This window comes from Caretta caretta, chromosome 6 (genome assembly GCF_965140235.1).
Source record: "Caretta caretta isolate rCarCar2 chromosome 6, rCarCar1.hap1, whole genome shotgun sequence".
In the NCBI taxonomy this organism is placed as follows: domain Eukaryota; kingdom Metazoa; phylum Chordata; order Testudines; family Cheloniidae; genus Caretta; species Caretta caretta.
Genome location: NC_134211.1, coordinates 63,341,540 through 63,358,883, shown reverse-complemented (window position 1 = coordinate 63,358,883; position 17,344 = coordinate 63,341,540). Strand labels below are relative to the sequence as shown.

The 17,344-nt window shown below is 46.5% G+C and overlaps 1 protein-coding gene across 3 annotated transcripts in view; it reads right to left on the bottom strand.

Annotated features, from left to right (window-relative positions):
• GALNT16 (polypeptide N-acetylgalactosaminyltransferase 16) overlaps positions 1–17,344 on the bottom strand; it is a 137,672-nt gene that overhangs the window by 17,453 nt on the left and 102,875 nt on the right. For all 3 annotated transcript variants that reach the window (XM_048855869.2, XM_048855868.2, XM_048855870.2), the window contains exons 12-14: positions 15,399–15,482; positions 13,730–13,871; positions 11,070–11,186 (exon numbers count right to left, since the gene is read on the bottom strand). In XM_048855869.2, coding sequence (XP_048711826.1) covers positions 11,070–11,186; positions 13,730–13,871; positions 15,399–15,482 — 343 coding nt within the window. The remainder of the gene's footprint in view (positions 1–11,069; positions 11,187–13,729; positions 13,872–15,398; positions 15,483–17,344) is intronic.

The following is a 17,344-nucleotide window of genomic DNA, read 5'->3' as shown; positions in this document are numbered from 1 at the left end:
GTCTCAGATATAGCCAAGTCCCTTCTCCATTAAGGGCTTTAAAAGCCAATGGAGCTGCCTTAAAGTCAAACTGTCACTTCAAAGTAAGAACCTTTCTTTCCTCTGTCTAATTTCTGAAGACAATTCACAAATCTATCTCTCCAGTCCTAGCCAGGCCCCTTCCATCCCATCCCACATCTCCTCTGGAAGATTTTGTCGGCTTGAATTTAACATGGGAGAAGCCAGATTCCTTATCTTCTTTCCCAAACTCTGTCCACTTCTACCTCCTCTGTCACTGTTGCAACATCACTACCCTCCCTCTGACTCCCGCCTATGACCTGGGGTATTTTTGGCTGCTCCCTTTCCCTTGCATCTGGGTTACGTCCAAATCATGTTGCTTCCTCCTCCTCGGTACCGACAAGACCCATCATTTTCTTTCCATTCACACAGCTAAATCTCTGATCCAGGCCTTCATTATATCTCATCTTAGTTACAGCAACATCTCTGTCTCTGCCTTCCCCAAAGCCTACTTTGCCTTTCTCCACTCTATATAAAATGCCACAGCAAGTCATCATCTGCTTGCCCATTGATCTGATCATGTCACTGCCCTCTTTAAAGCCCACCACTGGCTCCTTACCCGCTAGCACATCAAATTCAAACTTTTTATCACCACCTAGAAAGCTCTTTATAACTCTGCCCCTCCCTACTTATCCAAGCTGATCTCACTTCAAGCTGCCCCAACATTCCTCCACTCTGCCAGCATTTCCACCCTGACTGCCACGTTGTCAGCATCTCAATAAATGCCTCTATGCCTTCTGCCATGCATGGAGCAACGTCCCTGGGCTCATCCGCAAGGTCTCCACCCACAAAGAATTCTCTTGGTGGCCCACTGTGGTTGTGATGCTTACACTGAAAGGTCAAAGTATGTATTAGGAGTCCGGTGGCACCTTAAAGGCTAACAGATTTATTTGGGCATAAGCTTTTGTGGGTAAAAAACCCACTTCTTCAGATGCATGGAGTAAAAATTACAGATGCAGGCATTATTATACTGACACGCGACGAGAAGGGAGTTACCTCACAAGTGGAGAACCAGTGCTGACAGGGCCAATGCAATCAGGGTGGATGTAGTTCACTCCCAATAATTGATGAGGAGGTGTCCATTCCAGGAGAGGCAAAGTTGCTTTTGTAGTGAGCCAGCCACTCCCAGTCTCTATTCAAGCCCAAATTAATGGTATTAAATTTGCAAATGAATTTTAGTTCTGCAGTTTCTCTTTGAAGTCTGTTTCTGAAGGTTTTTGTTCAAGTATGGCTACTTTTAAATTTGTTATAGCACCTCATCAACCTATCCTGGAAAATGATCCCTCACTCTCAGAGACCATGGGAGGCAGGCCAGTCCTTGCTTACAGACAGCTCCTCAACCTGAAGCAAATACTCACCAGCAACTACACACCACACCACAGAAACACTAACCCAGGAACCACTCCCTGTAACAAACCTCATTGCCTACTCTGTCCCCATATCTACTCTAGCGACACCATCAGAGGACCCAACCACATCAGCCACACCATCAGGGACTCATTCACCTGCACATCTACCAATGTGATATATGCCATCATGTGCCAGCAATGCCCCTCTGCCATGTACATTGGCCAAACCGGACAGTCTCTATGTAAAAGAATAAATGGACACAAATCAGACATCAGGAATGGTAACATACAAAAGCCAATAGGAGAACACTTCAATCTTCCTGGACATTCTGTAACAGATTTAAAAGTAGCCATACATACTGGAACAAAAAAACTTCAGGAACAGACTTTAAAGAGAAACTGCAAAACTAAAATTCATTTGCAAATTTAACACCATTAATTTGGGCTTGAATAGAGACTGGGAGTGGCTGGCTCACTACAAAAGCAATTTTGCCTCTCCTGGAATGGACACCTCCTCAGCAATTATTGGGAGTGAACTACATCCACCCTGATTGCATTGGCCCTGTCAGCACTGGTTCTCCACTTGTGAGGTAACTCCTTTCTCTTCGCGTGTCAGTATAATAATGCCTGCATCTGTAATTTTCACTCCATGCATCTGAAGAAGCAGGTTTTTTATGCACGGAAGCTTATGTCCAAATAAATGTTAGTCTTTAAGGTGCCACCAGACTCCTTGTTGTTTTTGTGGATCTACCCCTTGATACTTGAAAGTATGTGTTGTTTCCTCTTAGCCCCAATCTCTCATTACTTGCCTCTTTGCTTCAACAGTGAGTTCTTTGGGACGGGCTGCACCTGCATTTTCACCCAGCATAGACCGGGCCTAGGGAAGAGTGCTTTCTACTGAGTCATCAGCATCGCTTCCCACAATACACAGGTGTTCCTATGTATACATAGGAGGCTCCCCTCCAAGTGCTAACCAGGCCAAATGGTGCTTGGTGGATGAGAGTTGGGAAGACCACAGCCTGAGGCTGCATGGCTGCAGGTAGTTTCCTGTGAAGGTTTTTGAGATTCCCCCCAAACACTCAGTTTTCACCCTCTCCCTGTACCTTTACTCATCTATCTATCCGAGATATCACACCCAACTGCGCTGCCCCAACACAAGGTTGTTCTCAGGGGCTGTAGAGCACCATTTAAAGTGTGCCGGGGTGGGGGGGATAGATTTGTCCCTGTGCCAGGCGCCCTCTTTCCCTACCAGCAGCCTAAACCCTGAGGTTCATGAGCCCCTAAACATACATCCTCCAAATTTGAATGGATGGCATTGCACCACTCAGGTTTGGCCCAGCTGCTCGTCCATCAGATGGAGGGGTGGTCAAGCCAAATTTGAGTGAGTGGCATTGTGTCCTGTTGCATGGGGCAGCAGTGCCATTCAGGTTTGGCTCAGCCAAAAAGCAATCAGGCCACAGCTGGGCAGCCCACTCAAACTCCACAGCCTGTTGTTCTTATAATTCTTGTGGGGCCTCGAGTGATCAGATAAGAGATTTTAAGTGAAGCCAAGTGAGTCTCTAGCCACTTTACTGCTTCCTCCTGAATATGAGGGGAGGAGGGGGGCATAAAAACTCCAGGCCTGTATGGGGCAAAATTAATGAGATCAAAACCACTGTTTTTACGTCATCTAAGGAAAAGAACCAACAACTTCCGCTTATAACTGTCAACACACAAACTGCTACCTGCATAAAATTCCTACAGCCAAATCCCACGCCTGTACTTCCTCCCCCACAACTGACCTACCACTTTCTACTGCGCTGAGAGATTCAGGATGACTCTGAAACAACTGCTGGGTTTTCAGGTTGTGCAATTAACTGAGAAGTTCATTTGTTTGGTGTAGTTTATTAGCAGGAAGAAATGCGTGGTGCTGAACGCTCACTGTGTGTCCTCCTGCTGCTGCTGTTGCTGCAGGCCATTGCTGAAGACGGAGTGGCTGGCATCTGCTCAGCGCACAGAGGCTCACAGATCAGTGGATCTCTAATCTGGAGAAATCACATGACACAGAATCTCCGATGGGGCCAGGTTTCTCCTGGGTGGAAGAGGAAGGAAAATGTCCCTTGCTAATTGCCATGGTCACAGATCTCTAATATTCAAGGCATGGTAAACTGCAGCCTTCTCCTTCACAGCAGCAATTGCTAATACAGGAAGCCATAGCACATACGAGGAAAGGCATCCACAGGGGAGATGCAAGGTGGAGAGAAGGCCTTCACATGCAGAGGTATTACCGAAATGAGGGCAGGCACAATATGTGCTCTTGGGGATTCCCAGGAGCAGGTGTACCCTTCTCCCAGTCCTTCATGATGGTGTCTGCTTTCTGTGGTTTACTTCCTCCCTGGCTCTCTACACAGTGGGCCTCTGCCAGGTGATAGCCAGCCTAACCTGGAACGTGGATTTTGGGTCCTAGGAGGCAGCAGGTGTTGATGGCACTGTAAGCTCCATTTTGTGCTTCAGGAAAGGTTATAATTCCACCCCCACCATATTTCTGGCCTCCTAGCACCCTCCCTGATCATGTTGACTTCTTCCCAGTGAAGCAAAGGCCAGTCCCCCAGCAGGAGACCCCTCAGTCAGAGCTGGTAACAGTGGCAAGCTGAGGATTAATATTTGTAAAATCATGTCCAGGCTGTTTCAGGTCTAACTGGACTGAGCGGAGAAGACCCTACATTGCACAATTGCTCTGTCATGCGAGAATAATAATCAGTGTATAGATAAGCAAGAAGACAATGAGGAGCCACCCGGACACTGTTGCGGTAGGAATTATAAATAGTGCCGTAATGAAATGCTGTGTTAGCGAGTTGATATAAACTTTAACCACTGGATTTTCACTGAATGTGGCTGGGAGCCTAATACCTGCAATATGTGGCAACTAAAAACTGTTCACTGGGTCAGTTACCCATGAATGACCCAAGGCCTATAGAGTTCTAACATTAATCTAAAAGGGGAGGCAAGTCTGACAGCTTCTCTAGGGATATTTGCTCCCTGAATATGGTGCGTCTGCAATTGCTCCAGACCTTTCAAGCCAGCCTGACAGGCTGTCCCCCTTTTCTTGCATCAATCAGGCAGTCAGGCCAAACATCCTCTTCAGATCCCCAGGCTGTCAGCCTACTGAGCACTCAAACCTTGTGTCCTAACTGGGCCATCTGCTTGACTGAGAAGAGGGAGACAGGAAAATCCCAACAGTCTGGAGCGCTCCATTCAATGTAGCTGCTGAAATCAGCCATCTCTGAGTAAATGAATGGCAGAGAATCCTGGTGGAGCTCTCAAACCCATGTTATTACTATTATTTATTTATGGTAGCAACCACTACGTACTAGGCACTTTCCAGCCAGACAGGAAGGTGCAGCCCGTCCCAAAGAACTCACTGTTGAAGCAAAGAGACATGTAATGAGAGATTGGGGCTAAGAGGAAACAACACATACTTTCAAGTATCAAGGGGTAGATCCACAAAAACAACAAGGAGTCCGGTGGCACCTTAAAGACTAACATTTATTTGGACATAAGCTTCCGTGCGTAAAAAACCCACTTCTTCAGATGCATGGAGTGAAAATACACTTTGTGCCAGCTCAAGATTTTGGGTTACCAGTTCTGAAATGACTCTTTGGGCTTGCCAAGCTTTCAAAAAGTTTTGGTCTGAATCTCTCTGTACCTCTGCCTCTCTTTCTGTCAAAAGGAGATAATACAGATTACCCCCTAGAACTGGTTGGACAACATGTCATGATTTTCACAAATATTTTGTCTCTTTTTTACCCATCAAAATCTCATCAAAATTTTGAAACTGTCCCACTAGCCCTACTGTGCACTAAAGTGCTTTGCAATATATGAATGAAGGCGCTGTAAGTGCCAAATATCATTACTCTTTGCAGTGTTGTAGCTAAATAGGTCCCCCCAGGATATTAGAGACGCAAGGTGGGTGAGATAGTATCTTTTATTAGACTCACTTCTGATGTTGAGAGAGACAAGCTTTTGAGCCACACAGAGCTCAAAAGCTTGTCTCTTTCACAAACAGAAGTGGGTCTAATAAAAGCTATTACCTCATCCACCTTGTCTTGCAAATATTATTACTATAATATTGAAGGAAAAGTCATTCAGTCCTTCCACTCTGATAGTGTAAAATATAGCCCAAGGTATAACAGTACTATAATTTTTCAGTGTGAGCACAAGTTGGTTTTTAACTTCTGTCAGTCCAAATAATTTTACAGGCAAATCATGGGTCTTAGCGGGTCTGGAATTTTTGCAAGTGACTAAAAATAGCTCAGTAAACCTAGGAAACTACTGGCAGCAGCCGAGTCAGGTAAGAAGTAAGAGTAGAACAGCAGGGTGTTATATATTAGGGGTATGTTTGCACTAGAAACACTACAGCAGCACAGGTATTGACCTAGTAGTGTCTACACTGGGGCTTAGGTCAGCTTGACTTCAGCTCTTAGGGGACTGAATTGTTCACATCCCTGAGTGGCAAAGCTAGGTTAACTTAGGGTTTAGGTGTAGACCAGACACAGGACTGAGGTACAGTAGGTGAAGCTGATAATTGGAATAGCCGGGTGTTATGACTCACAGGCCTCATACCTGGGCCTGCAAGGTTCATGGAAGCAGCCATGCTCCAACCATCTACCTGGCAGCAGCTTACCTGAGACCCCGGAAGCCCAGTCCCAGTGTGAGGGTCCACCCCTGATGCCCGATTGGCAGAGTCCCAGAGTGACAGATTGGCCTGCTGGCCCTACTTAAGCCCGCAGCAAGAACAGGAAGCTGTCTGAACAACTGGGCTCCCCTCTGGTCTGTGAGTCTCGTACTACCCACTCCTGCTACCATCTGCTTCTGCTCCGCTAGCTTGGATTTCCTGGCATCTGACTTGTGGCTCCTGACTTCTAGTTTATCTCCTGCTTCTGACCTCCCGGTGTCCTGACTCGGCTGACTTTTGACTCCTATCTTATGACTGTGGGCTCTGGCTCTGACTTCTAAGCATGGCTGCCCATGAGCCAGCTCTGACATAGAGGGTACTGCAGGTCATGATTGAGGTGCATTTGCAGAGCTGCAGGGAGCCTAGGACTGGAATCAGAGGAGATCTTTCACAGAAGATTGTGCGTAAACAGAGGTGTTTGATAGGAAAGCTTGTATGGCAGTTGGTGCACTAGGCCAGAATCTAACAAGTGCTGTCACTCTCCCTGTGAGCTCTGAAATTCACAAAACTGAAACAAAAAGGAAATCAGAGCTGAGAAAATCTCATGTCTCCTGAAAATTGCTTTCAAGCTGTGGTATACTGAAAGGAACATTTTACTTGGCTATTACTGTCAAGACGCTGACTCAGACACCTACAAAACTGTAAGGTTTTCACTCTGTTTTTTGATTGTCTGCACATAGTTCCATTTGTCTTTATCTCAGATAATATGCATCATTGAGCAGCAAGCTGGGGAAAAAGGCAGACAGCTATGACTTCAGATTTGGTCGTCCCTCAAAAAACGCGACTGTCCTAATTTTCAGGCTGGGGTCTCATTCTCTCAGGTAAATTACAATGAAATACTTTTGTCTAATGGGATTTCTCTGCATTCACTTTGTTCTGTCTTGGAATATTATGCCAGGGTTTCTCAATTCTATTCTCTTGTTTTTAGTGTCTGACTCTCACTTGGTCTTATATTTGTCCTCACTTTATTACAAATTAAAATGCCACGTCCACCACCAGTCTGAGACTATGTAATAATTTATCTGACATTCAAGTAGAAATGCTAACATCTAAATATCATTATGGATAATGTCCATCTGGTTTGAAATCTAGTTCTGATCATAAAGAACAGCACTTGGCTAGCTCTCCATTAGTGCTGCCAGCAACCAGCTGTTCCTGTTCAGTGATCATGGCTTTGCCAAATATATGTTGTTCCTGGTCTCCTTTAGCCCAGTACAGAATAGCCTGATGGGGCTGGAATGCTTTTAAACTTGGGTCATTCTCTGATCTCTCCATCAAGTGCTTTCCTGCATATATGTACATGGACTTATTCTGACTCAGTAATTTGTTTTTATAAAGCCTATTTTGATGTGGCTCGCAAGTTAAACTGTTGCTTACCTTTCTGGCAAAAACAACAGTCTTTGAATGATCCGACTGGCCCACAGCTTGCAAGCCTTTATTCTCTTTCTGAACATCAAATCAAATCCACTGCATGCATCCGATGAAGTGGGTTTTAGCCCACGAAAGCTTATGCTCAAATACATTTGTTAGTCTCTAAGGTGTCACAAGTACTCCTGTTCTTTTTGCGGATATAGACTAACATGGCTGCTACTCTGAAACCAGTCAAATCAAACTGTCTTTCAGTAACAGAGCAAGGCTCCCAGTGTTGTGACACAGTCTACTCTGGCTTGGCTACTGAATGAAACAGTTGCTCACCTTTCTGTTCTGACTTTCTGCAGCTGCCAGAGCACTTGCCACTGCCCAAGCTCTATCTGCACCTTGACCACAGGCTCCTCAGTGCATACTCTGTCCCAAACTTCAGGCTACCCCCCATTCAAAGCGAGCTTCTGCCACCTCTGCCTGCTTCCCTAGCCCTGCAGGGCAAGCGTCCTCTCTGCGCCAGAGAGGCACATGGGCTCCTCTCCCCAGAAGTGAAAAATCAATGCACACTAACATCCGTGGATTCATTGTGCCGTTGGAGTGAGTTACAGAGCGTTGATGTGACAGTTTTATAGTGGTCTCATTACAAAGATGCGAACACAAACTTTGGAGCCAGTCTACTAAGGATGTGAGTCATTGTTTTCCATTACCTTATGTGGATAAGCTGGACTCAAATCAAGGGCTTGACCTAGCAGATGATTTTGCTGACAGTCTGTTAACAAGGATTTTGTTTAAATGCTTCAAATAATTAAATATGGGGATGAACCAAAACTTGAGTTCCAAACACTCCTGAATTTTGTGGGGGAGGGGATGGGATACATGGGCCTGAATCCAACCCTGGATCTGGATTTTGAATCTGGGCCCATCTCTATATATTGGGCTAATGGTAAACCCTAGATCCAAACAGCTCTGAATTTTTGGGGATTCAAATTCCAGATCAGGATTCTTGCAGCTGGAGCTCTCTCTACTAGCAGTGTCCAAGCTGGCTGCATGTCCTGGGATGACAAAGGGTATTGTGTAACCACACCCATAGGTCTGGCAACCACTGCTATTAATATTGATGTTGATCTTTAACTAGCAGGATCCTCCCTTCCCCACACACTCTCTGCCCATCCGCACGCTCCCCCTTTTCCATTTGAGACAATGCCTCAACTTCATTTTGGGGACTGGAACTGTCTCTCTCAGCTCCCAGATCAAGTGGAAACTGAAGCTGGCAGCTACCAGGTGATTCATGTGTGAGCGAAAGTCTGGGCTAACAAGGAGAGTGTCTGGGAACAGAGATATGGCAGAGTGGGCTTCTCTCCACGCCTTCCTAACTCGGGTGACCAGACAGCAAGTGTGAAAAATCGGGACAGGGGATGGGGGGTAACAGGAGGCTATATAAGAAAAAGACCCAAAAGTCAGGACTGTCCCTATAAAATCGGGACATCTGGTCACCCTGTTCCTAACTCAGTTTCCAGCTGTCAGCTACCTGATAACTTTTCAGTGCTGTAAGCACTAAAGAGCAGAATGAGATGGGAAAGATGCACCGAGCAAAGTCACTCTACTGCACTCCCATGTCCGCTAACATACTCAAGGCTGGGGGCTGTATTGAAAGGTATGCATTATATTGGCCACCACTAGGTTCAAATATAGTTCCCAGAAGGCTGGGAAAAATCCTGTTGTCCAGAAGTCCAGGACAAGAAGGGTGCAACTTGGGCATCAAGTGTCCTGCCATCCAAACAAGGAGGAGAGCTGGGGGTGGGCTCTGTGGCCCCAGGCTCAGCAGCGGCACTCTGACCCCCTGTAAGTGGGGAGAGGTGGGAGGGGCAGAGTAGAGGAAAGAGAATTGAGGTACTTTGTGAGAGGGGAAGGAGCAAAGCAAGAGAACTCAGTTGCTCTCTAGAGTTGATGGGGATGGTCCTAGACAATACAAATAATGTCTTGGGAGAAGATGGTAGGAACAGGGAGATGTACACCACTGAAGGTGTCTGAGGGTGAGCCTCAAGGAACATGTTCTCTGTTAGTGCCCTCAGCACAGGGCTATGGTGAATGGGGAGGAAGAGATTTGGACTGTTCATGATCTGGGCTTCGCAGCTGCAGATGAGTGGTTCAAAGGCAGCTGCAGGGGTGGGGGAGGGTGGCAGGGCAGGCACTCATCTTGGCCTCGGAGACACGTGGCAGAGGAAGCAGGTGGTTAGGGTGGCTGTGGCAGAACGGTCCCTGCTGCCTCATCCCGGGCACCAAGAACACCCGACATCCTGCTCCTTGCCCCAGATTTAACCCTGGTGTGGAAACAGCCTTCCCCCATACCCCACCGCCCCTGAAATGATGCAGCTCCACCCTGCTGCTGTTCTTCACCCAGCCCAGCTCCAGTCCCCTCTTCCTGGAGCCAAGGAGAGGCGGTGAGCTGGAGGAGGAGCAAGGCCTGGGCTGCCCTGTCTTGCACTCTCCCTAGGTACAGCGGAAATACTGTGGGGAGGGAAACATAGATCAGCCCCCACAATATTGCCATTGTTAGGGTGCTAGGCCCCACTGCTCCCCCGGTTCTCCCCTCCCTGGAGGAGGGGGCAGTTGATGATCTTGGCAGCTGCCAGGATCCTCTCTGCGACTGGGAGGAGGACTCAGGAAGGCACTTACAGAGAGCTGAGTGACCTAATTACGCAGCTCGGGATACATGTGGTCGCCCAGAGGGGGAAAGACCCAGGAAAGTACAGCCCTCTTGGGTTATCCTTGCAGGGTTAATTTTGACAGTGAGAGTTGTCCCAGCATATTCACAGTGACCGCTCTTCGAGAGACTCCTGCATTAACCAACGCTCTGGAGACATCTATGCTCCTGGTTCCCATAGATGGGCCTGGCTGAATTTCCCATAGATGGGCCTGGCTGAATGCTTTTAAAATCACTTTCCTTTTGGCAAGGGCTAAATTCAGACATGTGTAGTACTTTACAGCAGATGGTGCTGTGGACTGGTCATAGGCTATGCAGCTTCATGCCTCTGAGCTACCAAGGCAATAGGTACCTTAGCAAAGATGCCAGCACAGCCCTGGACGATGCAATGCTTGTTCTCCCTTGCTGCTGAGGGAAGCACAGAAGTCAGGAATAGAAGAGCCCTAGTAAGTCCCATTCATTTTCTAGAAGTGCAGGATCGTTCCCCTCTTGTGCTTTGTCCATTCCAGTTAACAACTCAGGCCTCAAACCCAATTTGGTCCTGGCTGTGTGAGGCACCTGTCTCCCCACCCCAAGAGGCGAGGTCAGCTTTGAGTGATAAGCACATTTTACATATTTCTAAATAAGTAAATGACGACGCATTCACCACTTCCCTTGGGTATCTCAGAGCAATGTGATCTGTATCCCATCCCTAGTAACGGGAAGGGTCACATCAGAGTTTATGAAAGACAAGAGATGTACATGTGGGGGATGAATCCTAGAATCTAGACATGGAAGAGACCTTTTAGTTTATATGGTCACCTTGCCAGTGCCAATTCTTTGTCTTTAGGCAACACTAATACCAACATAGGACAGTGACAGCATTATGAAGGCAGTACAGTACCTGTCTGCCGTCTTTCTGATTGCATGCTTCCAGTGTGATCTGAGATCCGGTGGAGAAGGAGGTGATGGAGAGACACTTATCTTGTTGTCTAATTAAAGGGTCACTGAAGACCCACTCCTTTGGAGGAGAAAACAAAAAGATACAGATTCCATCATTATGGTAGCAATGATATAACAGAAAAATGAGCCAAATCCTGGAGTCCTCTCTCAGTCCTTACCAGAGAAGAGACTCCCATGGACTGAGCTGGCAGGTCTGGCACCAGGCTTTGAAGTCTGTGTTCAGGTTTGGGGAACCCTGACATGTGAACTTCAAAACCTGTCCAGCTGGCTTCCAATAGTCAGATTATCCTTGGGTTCCAAGTGTCTCCCTGAACAGCACCCTTACGTAACCAGGGTTCTACTGGCCTGCAAAGCAGCTAAGACCCTGTCTCCTAATTGAGGTAATGGGCAACAGTTTCTGATTATTTTACATAATAGGCAAATGCACTGCCTACTTCTCCCAGGAGTCAACAGCAATTGTCCAATGTGGATAACAGACAGTTTATCAAATTAGGCAAAACACATACATTTAAACCCACACGCTTCCATACAGCACACACACATCCATAGAAAATAAGCCATTGCATTGATCCATCATGCCACTTGACAGACACCCATCCCATCGAGTATTAAGGTTATTATTCACTGGGACGGTGGCCCAGCAGAGGGACCGAATGCAATACATTTCAGTGACTTTAAACAATAGTGAAATGGCACAGTGAGTCTGATTAAATGGCATGTTGGATGCTGGCTACAAACTTGTTCCCAACAGATAACAGATGTGAATGAGCATTTGCTGGCATGAAATAGCTTACTGGGACCCTTTGTTCACTTAGGCTGCTTCCCTGCTGTAGCAAGGCTGTCAAATGAGAAAATCTTGGGCTGGTGTAATGTAGTCCCCCATTGAAGTAACAGGGACTATGCCAATTTACAGCAGCTGGGGTCCTGGCTGCTTACCATAAAGTGTGGCTTTATTCAGAAAAGCCACTGTAAAAATGGCATCTTCTTACTTAACAGATCTTTTCCCTCTAAGTATTATTTGCTGACTTTTAGTGACAAGTATTCTCTCCCCCTATGTCTTACATTTTGTTAGCTCTGTGGAGCCAACACAACTTCAGGAGCAGGACCTGAGTTCTATTCTGACTCACCCATCATCAACAGTTATTAGCTAAACTCCAACTGCAGAGCCAAATTCTCCCCTCAAATTACACCTGAGCAAATCCATCAAGGACAGATTCTGGCTTAGAGAATCTCCGTTACATGTGGTGATGTGCATGACTTTCAGACCCCAGGTGGAGTTTGCAGGGCTGGCAGCTAGGAAACAACCCACACATCTTTTTCTCATAACCCAGAATGCTGTTTTACTAAATCACTTCTCAGATTAGGATTGCACTTTGGTATGATTTTATTTAAAGAGGACAGTGTTGGGTCAAATTTGATCCAGAATGTAGCTTTTGGAAAAGTCCTTTTTTTTTGGTTTGTCCCCTTCCATGGAATAAGCTGTGGGGCTGCAAACGCACACCCTACAGATCCACACAGATTCTGGGGTAGTGGGGGGAGAATCTATGATGGCTCTGGTAGCATGCCACTTGGTAGCAGAGCTGCAATTGCTAGCATTGGAAAATTATTTACGTTTTATTTATGTTCAGTCTTATTAGTAACATAAAGAAATGAGGTTTCTTTAAAAACTGCTTTTTAACCAGACACTGCCCCTTACAAATACTGTTTTAAAAAGTACTTTCAACATTTTTATTTAAGTGCAGACTTTCTTTCCTGAATAAGTATTTAAATATATTCTTCCAGTAATTATAGCAAAGATTTCAATTTCCACCAGCATCTGTGCCAGTTAAGAGTATATTAACCACTTCAAAATCCTGTGAATGTTTGTATTGTGCTCAGAAAGTGGTGTCTGTACGCTCCCATGGACTCAGGCCAAATACTCCAGTGTAATGCATGAACCCTAGTGCAGCTCACCTTTAGCAGGAATAATGTGTCCCTTCTTTACTGTATTTCAGTGCCTGGATACTATGGTAATTCACACTATAAGGATGAGATAGGCAGAGAGAATGAGAAGTAGCTCAACTCCTGAGTGCTCACTGTAGCACTCAAGGGTTAATGGAGCATTGCCTGTGAATCTGTATATGTTCATTAATGTCCATCTCACTGAATCAATATCTAATACAGTAGATCAGGATCACCCAAACTTTGTCAAACTGAAGGCCATGGTTACAATTTGCCACGAAGCCCAAGGCCCACATCAAGTTTGCATAAAATGGAGACGCCTGAGGCCACCCCAGCTTGGAAACAGAAATGTGGCCAGTGGAGAACACAAGTCCCAGCATGCAATGCTTCAGCTTAATCTGAGCGGTTTGATTGTGGGCCATATTGTCAAACTCTGACTCGCATGTTGTCCACCCCCTACAGCAGAAAGACTGTAACTTATTATAAGGCTGTGCAGAAGTGGCTACTGTTGTCTGTCAGGACACACTGCCGAGGGTCTCAGATATTCCAAAGATCACACACACACACCTTTCCTAAACATTTATCCTCCCAGTACCACTGTGTCAAAGCTGCTAAAAAGCAGCAAGCAGGAGTAAAGAGCCAAATTCAAGCCTGCCTCACCTGGCTGACAGGGGGATTGCTCACTGTCCCTTTGCAGCCTCCCACACCAGCCACAGAATTTCCTGCTGTGTCCTGGCCCCAAGACTCCAGGCACTGTCCTCCTTGTCTGATAATCCCAGGAACCAGCTCCTTTTCAGGAACCCTGGGAGAAAAATAACAACAGTTGCATGGCACCTTATAGCCAGAAATGTCTCAATACACTGTATGCATTTATATCGAGCGTCCACCTCTCGAGTGGAATACAGAATGCAGTTACACCGCACAATAGTTGGGGCCAGCAAATGAAGAATATTATACCCAATAGAAATGTCTGTGGGAATTCGAGGAGGCAGAATGTGAGTTAGGATTTGGCCAGAACTCTGTATTAGTATCCCTTACTTTCAAAAGGGATCCTTAATATCCCCAATGAGTTAGGACTTCAGGGTTGCATCTCCTCTGAAAGACAGCACCTCCAGCAAAAAGCTATGTCTATGCTAGCCTCCCCTGCCCCAAATTTCCCCATTGCTACCATCAGTTCATCTCCACTGTGGTAACAACTAGCACTCCGCTAGTGTGGACAGGGCTCCAGACGGCTATCAACTTTTTAACCACCATCATCTAACCCTACTGAGTCTTAGGCTTTGTCTAGACTAGGATTTAAAGGGGTGTTGTTAGATTGTGTTAGCTAACATATTCTAATAACACAGCCCTAGTGTAGACATGGCTGCTCACTAACACGGGGCTAGGGCACTGGTTCAGTACTGACTCAGAAGGAAGAGTGCCAGTTACCAGTTCACAAAGACCAGTTGCTACAGAATCTGGGATTTTCCTTGAAAATCTCCCATCTAAGTCCTGCGGCAGACCCAATTCCATGTAGTTTGTTCCTTGGGAGCTCCAGGCTCTATATGATTATGTCACTGTGACTCCAGAGTCAGAGGCCCTAGTCTTAGGTCTAATGGTTAATCTGGCCCTGGACTTCAGTACAGTGGGCAGCAAAAATGCTGGAGCCTTAGATTAGAGGGAGCTGTACTCCACACTTCCAGCAATGCCATAAGCATGTATACAAACCATACCTTAACAAGCCACTTTATTTCAGATCCCTGAGGCACCCGAAATTCAGAAACAGGTATTCACACAACAGAGCGTTAAGATCTTAACAGACTCATCTCCAGAGGTCTGTTAGTCTGCAGCTCTTCTTCCATCAACACACATCCTGATTTCCTTGGACTGCATGTCCTCTCTCCCTATGAACAATGGGTGCTGCCCCACCTGGCTTCCTGAAGGTCTCCTAATAGAGCTCTCTATCCCACAAAAACACCTGCCCTTGCCACTCCTTCCCTCTCCCAAAAATGTACTCTTTCCACCTGCCCGCCTCCTGGCTGCCACCTCTCCCCACTTACCTTGTAGAGATCCTTTTCCACCTCCCTGTTCCCAGGTCCCAGCTCAAATGTCCAAGCAGGAACTGGTGGTGGGTCAAGAGGAAGTGCAGGCCAGGAAATCAAGGAGGGTTTCTCGCCAAAAAGAGAGGGGTGAGCAGGATTTACTCTGAACATGAGAGTCCTGATTTCCTACTTCCCAGCTGCCACAGATCTTCCTCAATTCTGAGGCTAGTGCTTTCCTCCCTGGCCTAGATCCTGCATCCTTTCAGAGAGTTGGTTTCCAGCTTTCTAAGAGTTGAGGATTAACTCACTTGAGCTCTGGGTAGACATTCTCCAGGTACCACTGGAAGGATTTACAGTTTAGTTTCCTGCGTTGCTCCATGCGGTCTGCAATACTGGAAACAAAAGCATGTTGTTCAGAATGCTACAGTGAACGGAGATGATGAGGGGTAGCAGGGAGGGCAGGGCTAGTTTTCGGGATGTGTGAAGCTGTATAACGTTGCCCCCTTGCCCTTGGCCTGCTGGCCAATGTGATGGGGGCAGAGCAGGGACATTGAAGTAAGTGAGAGACAAGGAGGGGCGAGTGCAGAGGCCTCCTGATGTGGGAGGGGACTGAAGAAACAAACACACACTCTGGCAATTTCTTGCACTTCCTCTAGCTCAGGGAAAAACAGCACAGTACAGTGGCACCACTAGAGAGCTGAGAAGGTGTCTTCACTGTTGTATGTCCCTGTGGGGCTCTATTGGAAGAGAGAGACGCAGACAACTGCTGGTTCCCAGACTGGCTTGGGAAGCTAAACAGGTCACTCCCAATGATCAAGGGTGTGTTTAATCATTTTTGTAATTGATTTTTTCCTGTGTTCACAGTGACTCCTTGGAAACTTTAAATGTAAATGGTCACTTAAAAAAACAACTGCATTGTCACTCTAGGGCTCCTTATGGCTGTGCTGCACGCACTGGCTCATCAGCGTCCCGTAGCTCGGGAGCTGGCATTTGGCACTGATTTTGTTTTCCCTGGAAGAGGAGACGTGAAGCTTTTGTTCTAAAGGAAAGAATACATCAAGGGTTAAATGATGGCTGTTACAGACCAGGGTGCGCTATTGGCATGGGGTAGATGAGCAGCTATAGTGCGTGAGTAGTGGAGAAGGCACAAAGCACTGGGGGCATAATGTCTCCATATGGCTGGGGGGGAAGCAAGGGACTGTCCTCTGCTGCTGCACTCCATAGCCCTGTATTAAAGCTATTCAGTGCACTCTCCTCCACAGACGATTCTCTTGGCTCTAGCTGGTGTGCAGGAATCAGGGGGAACGGGGCTCTGGCCCCACATCCAGTCCAGTCAAACATTCCTTCCGTGGGGCGTGCGATGCTGCTGGCAGACTTAGTGGTTCCCCCTCATCAGCATACTCACCCTCTGTGGGTGTGGTGAGTGGAAGGGAAAGAGTCTGTTTTTATGCATCCTCTTTCTCCTGCCATCCTCAGGGACCCAACTGGGAGCAGCCATAATACAGCCCATACCTTATAAAGAACTACATAGATCTTATAAACTGATGTAACTGGTGGGGAAGCAGGTCACATTTAGGGCCCAATTAACCTTGATGGTGTCCCTTTAACCAGTGACATAAGCCTTCTAAAAGTACATTTCATGTTAGCTTTACAGAGCCATTACTATACATTATGTAATTACCAAGGGCCAAATCCTGCAGCCCTGACTCAGCTTTTATTCACACAAAGCTGCTACTGAAGCCATAAGGAGATCTGCATGAATGGCGCTGTAAGCTTTGGGCTCAGGGAGGCTCAAGTACTCTGTGTAACAGAGAGCTCTCCATCACAAACAGACAGGGAGCAGAGGGACGGGGATTGGAACTGTTTTTGGGCTCTGGCCCAAGGGCTGCACTCAGGCCAGACCAGAGATGGATAAACATTCGGCAGGCAAAGACATTTCAAAAAGATAATTTATTAATTCATGAGAAATAAAACATGATGTAAAACACAGAGTGACACTTACATCATATTGCATCTACAGAGCTCAGTGCATATAGGAGATACATCAGTATTGAACGTACATGTGTCTGAGAGACAACCACAAACGTGGATCTCTTTAGCCAATGCAGTAATATCCATGTGCTGTCCATAAACTGATACATACACAGAGGTATGTTTGGCTTCAGGGTACTCTCCTAGTTAATAAATATGCTTTAGGTTTTTAAATTTCTTTGGGAAGTTCACTGTTCTTGATGCAACTTCCCCTCTGCCCCAC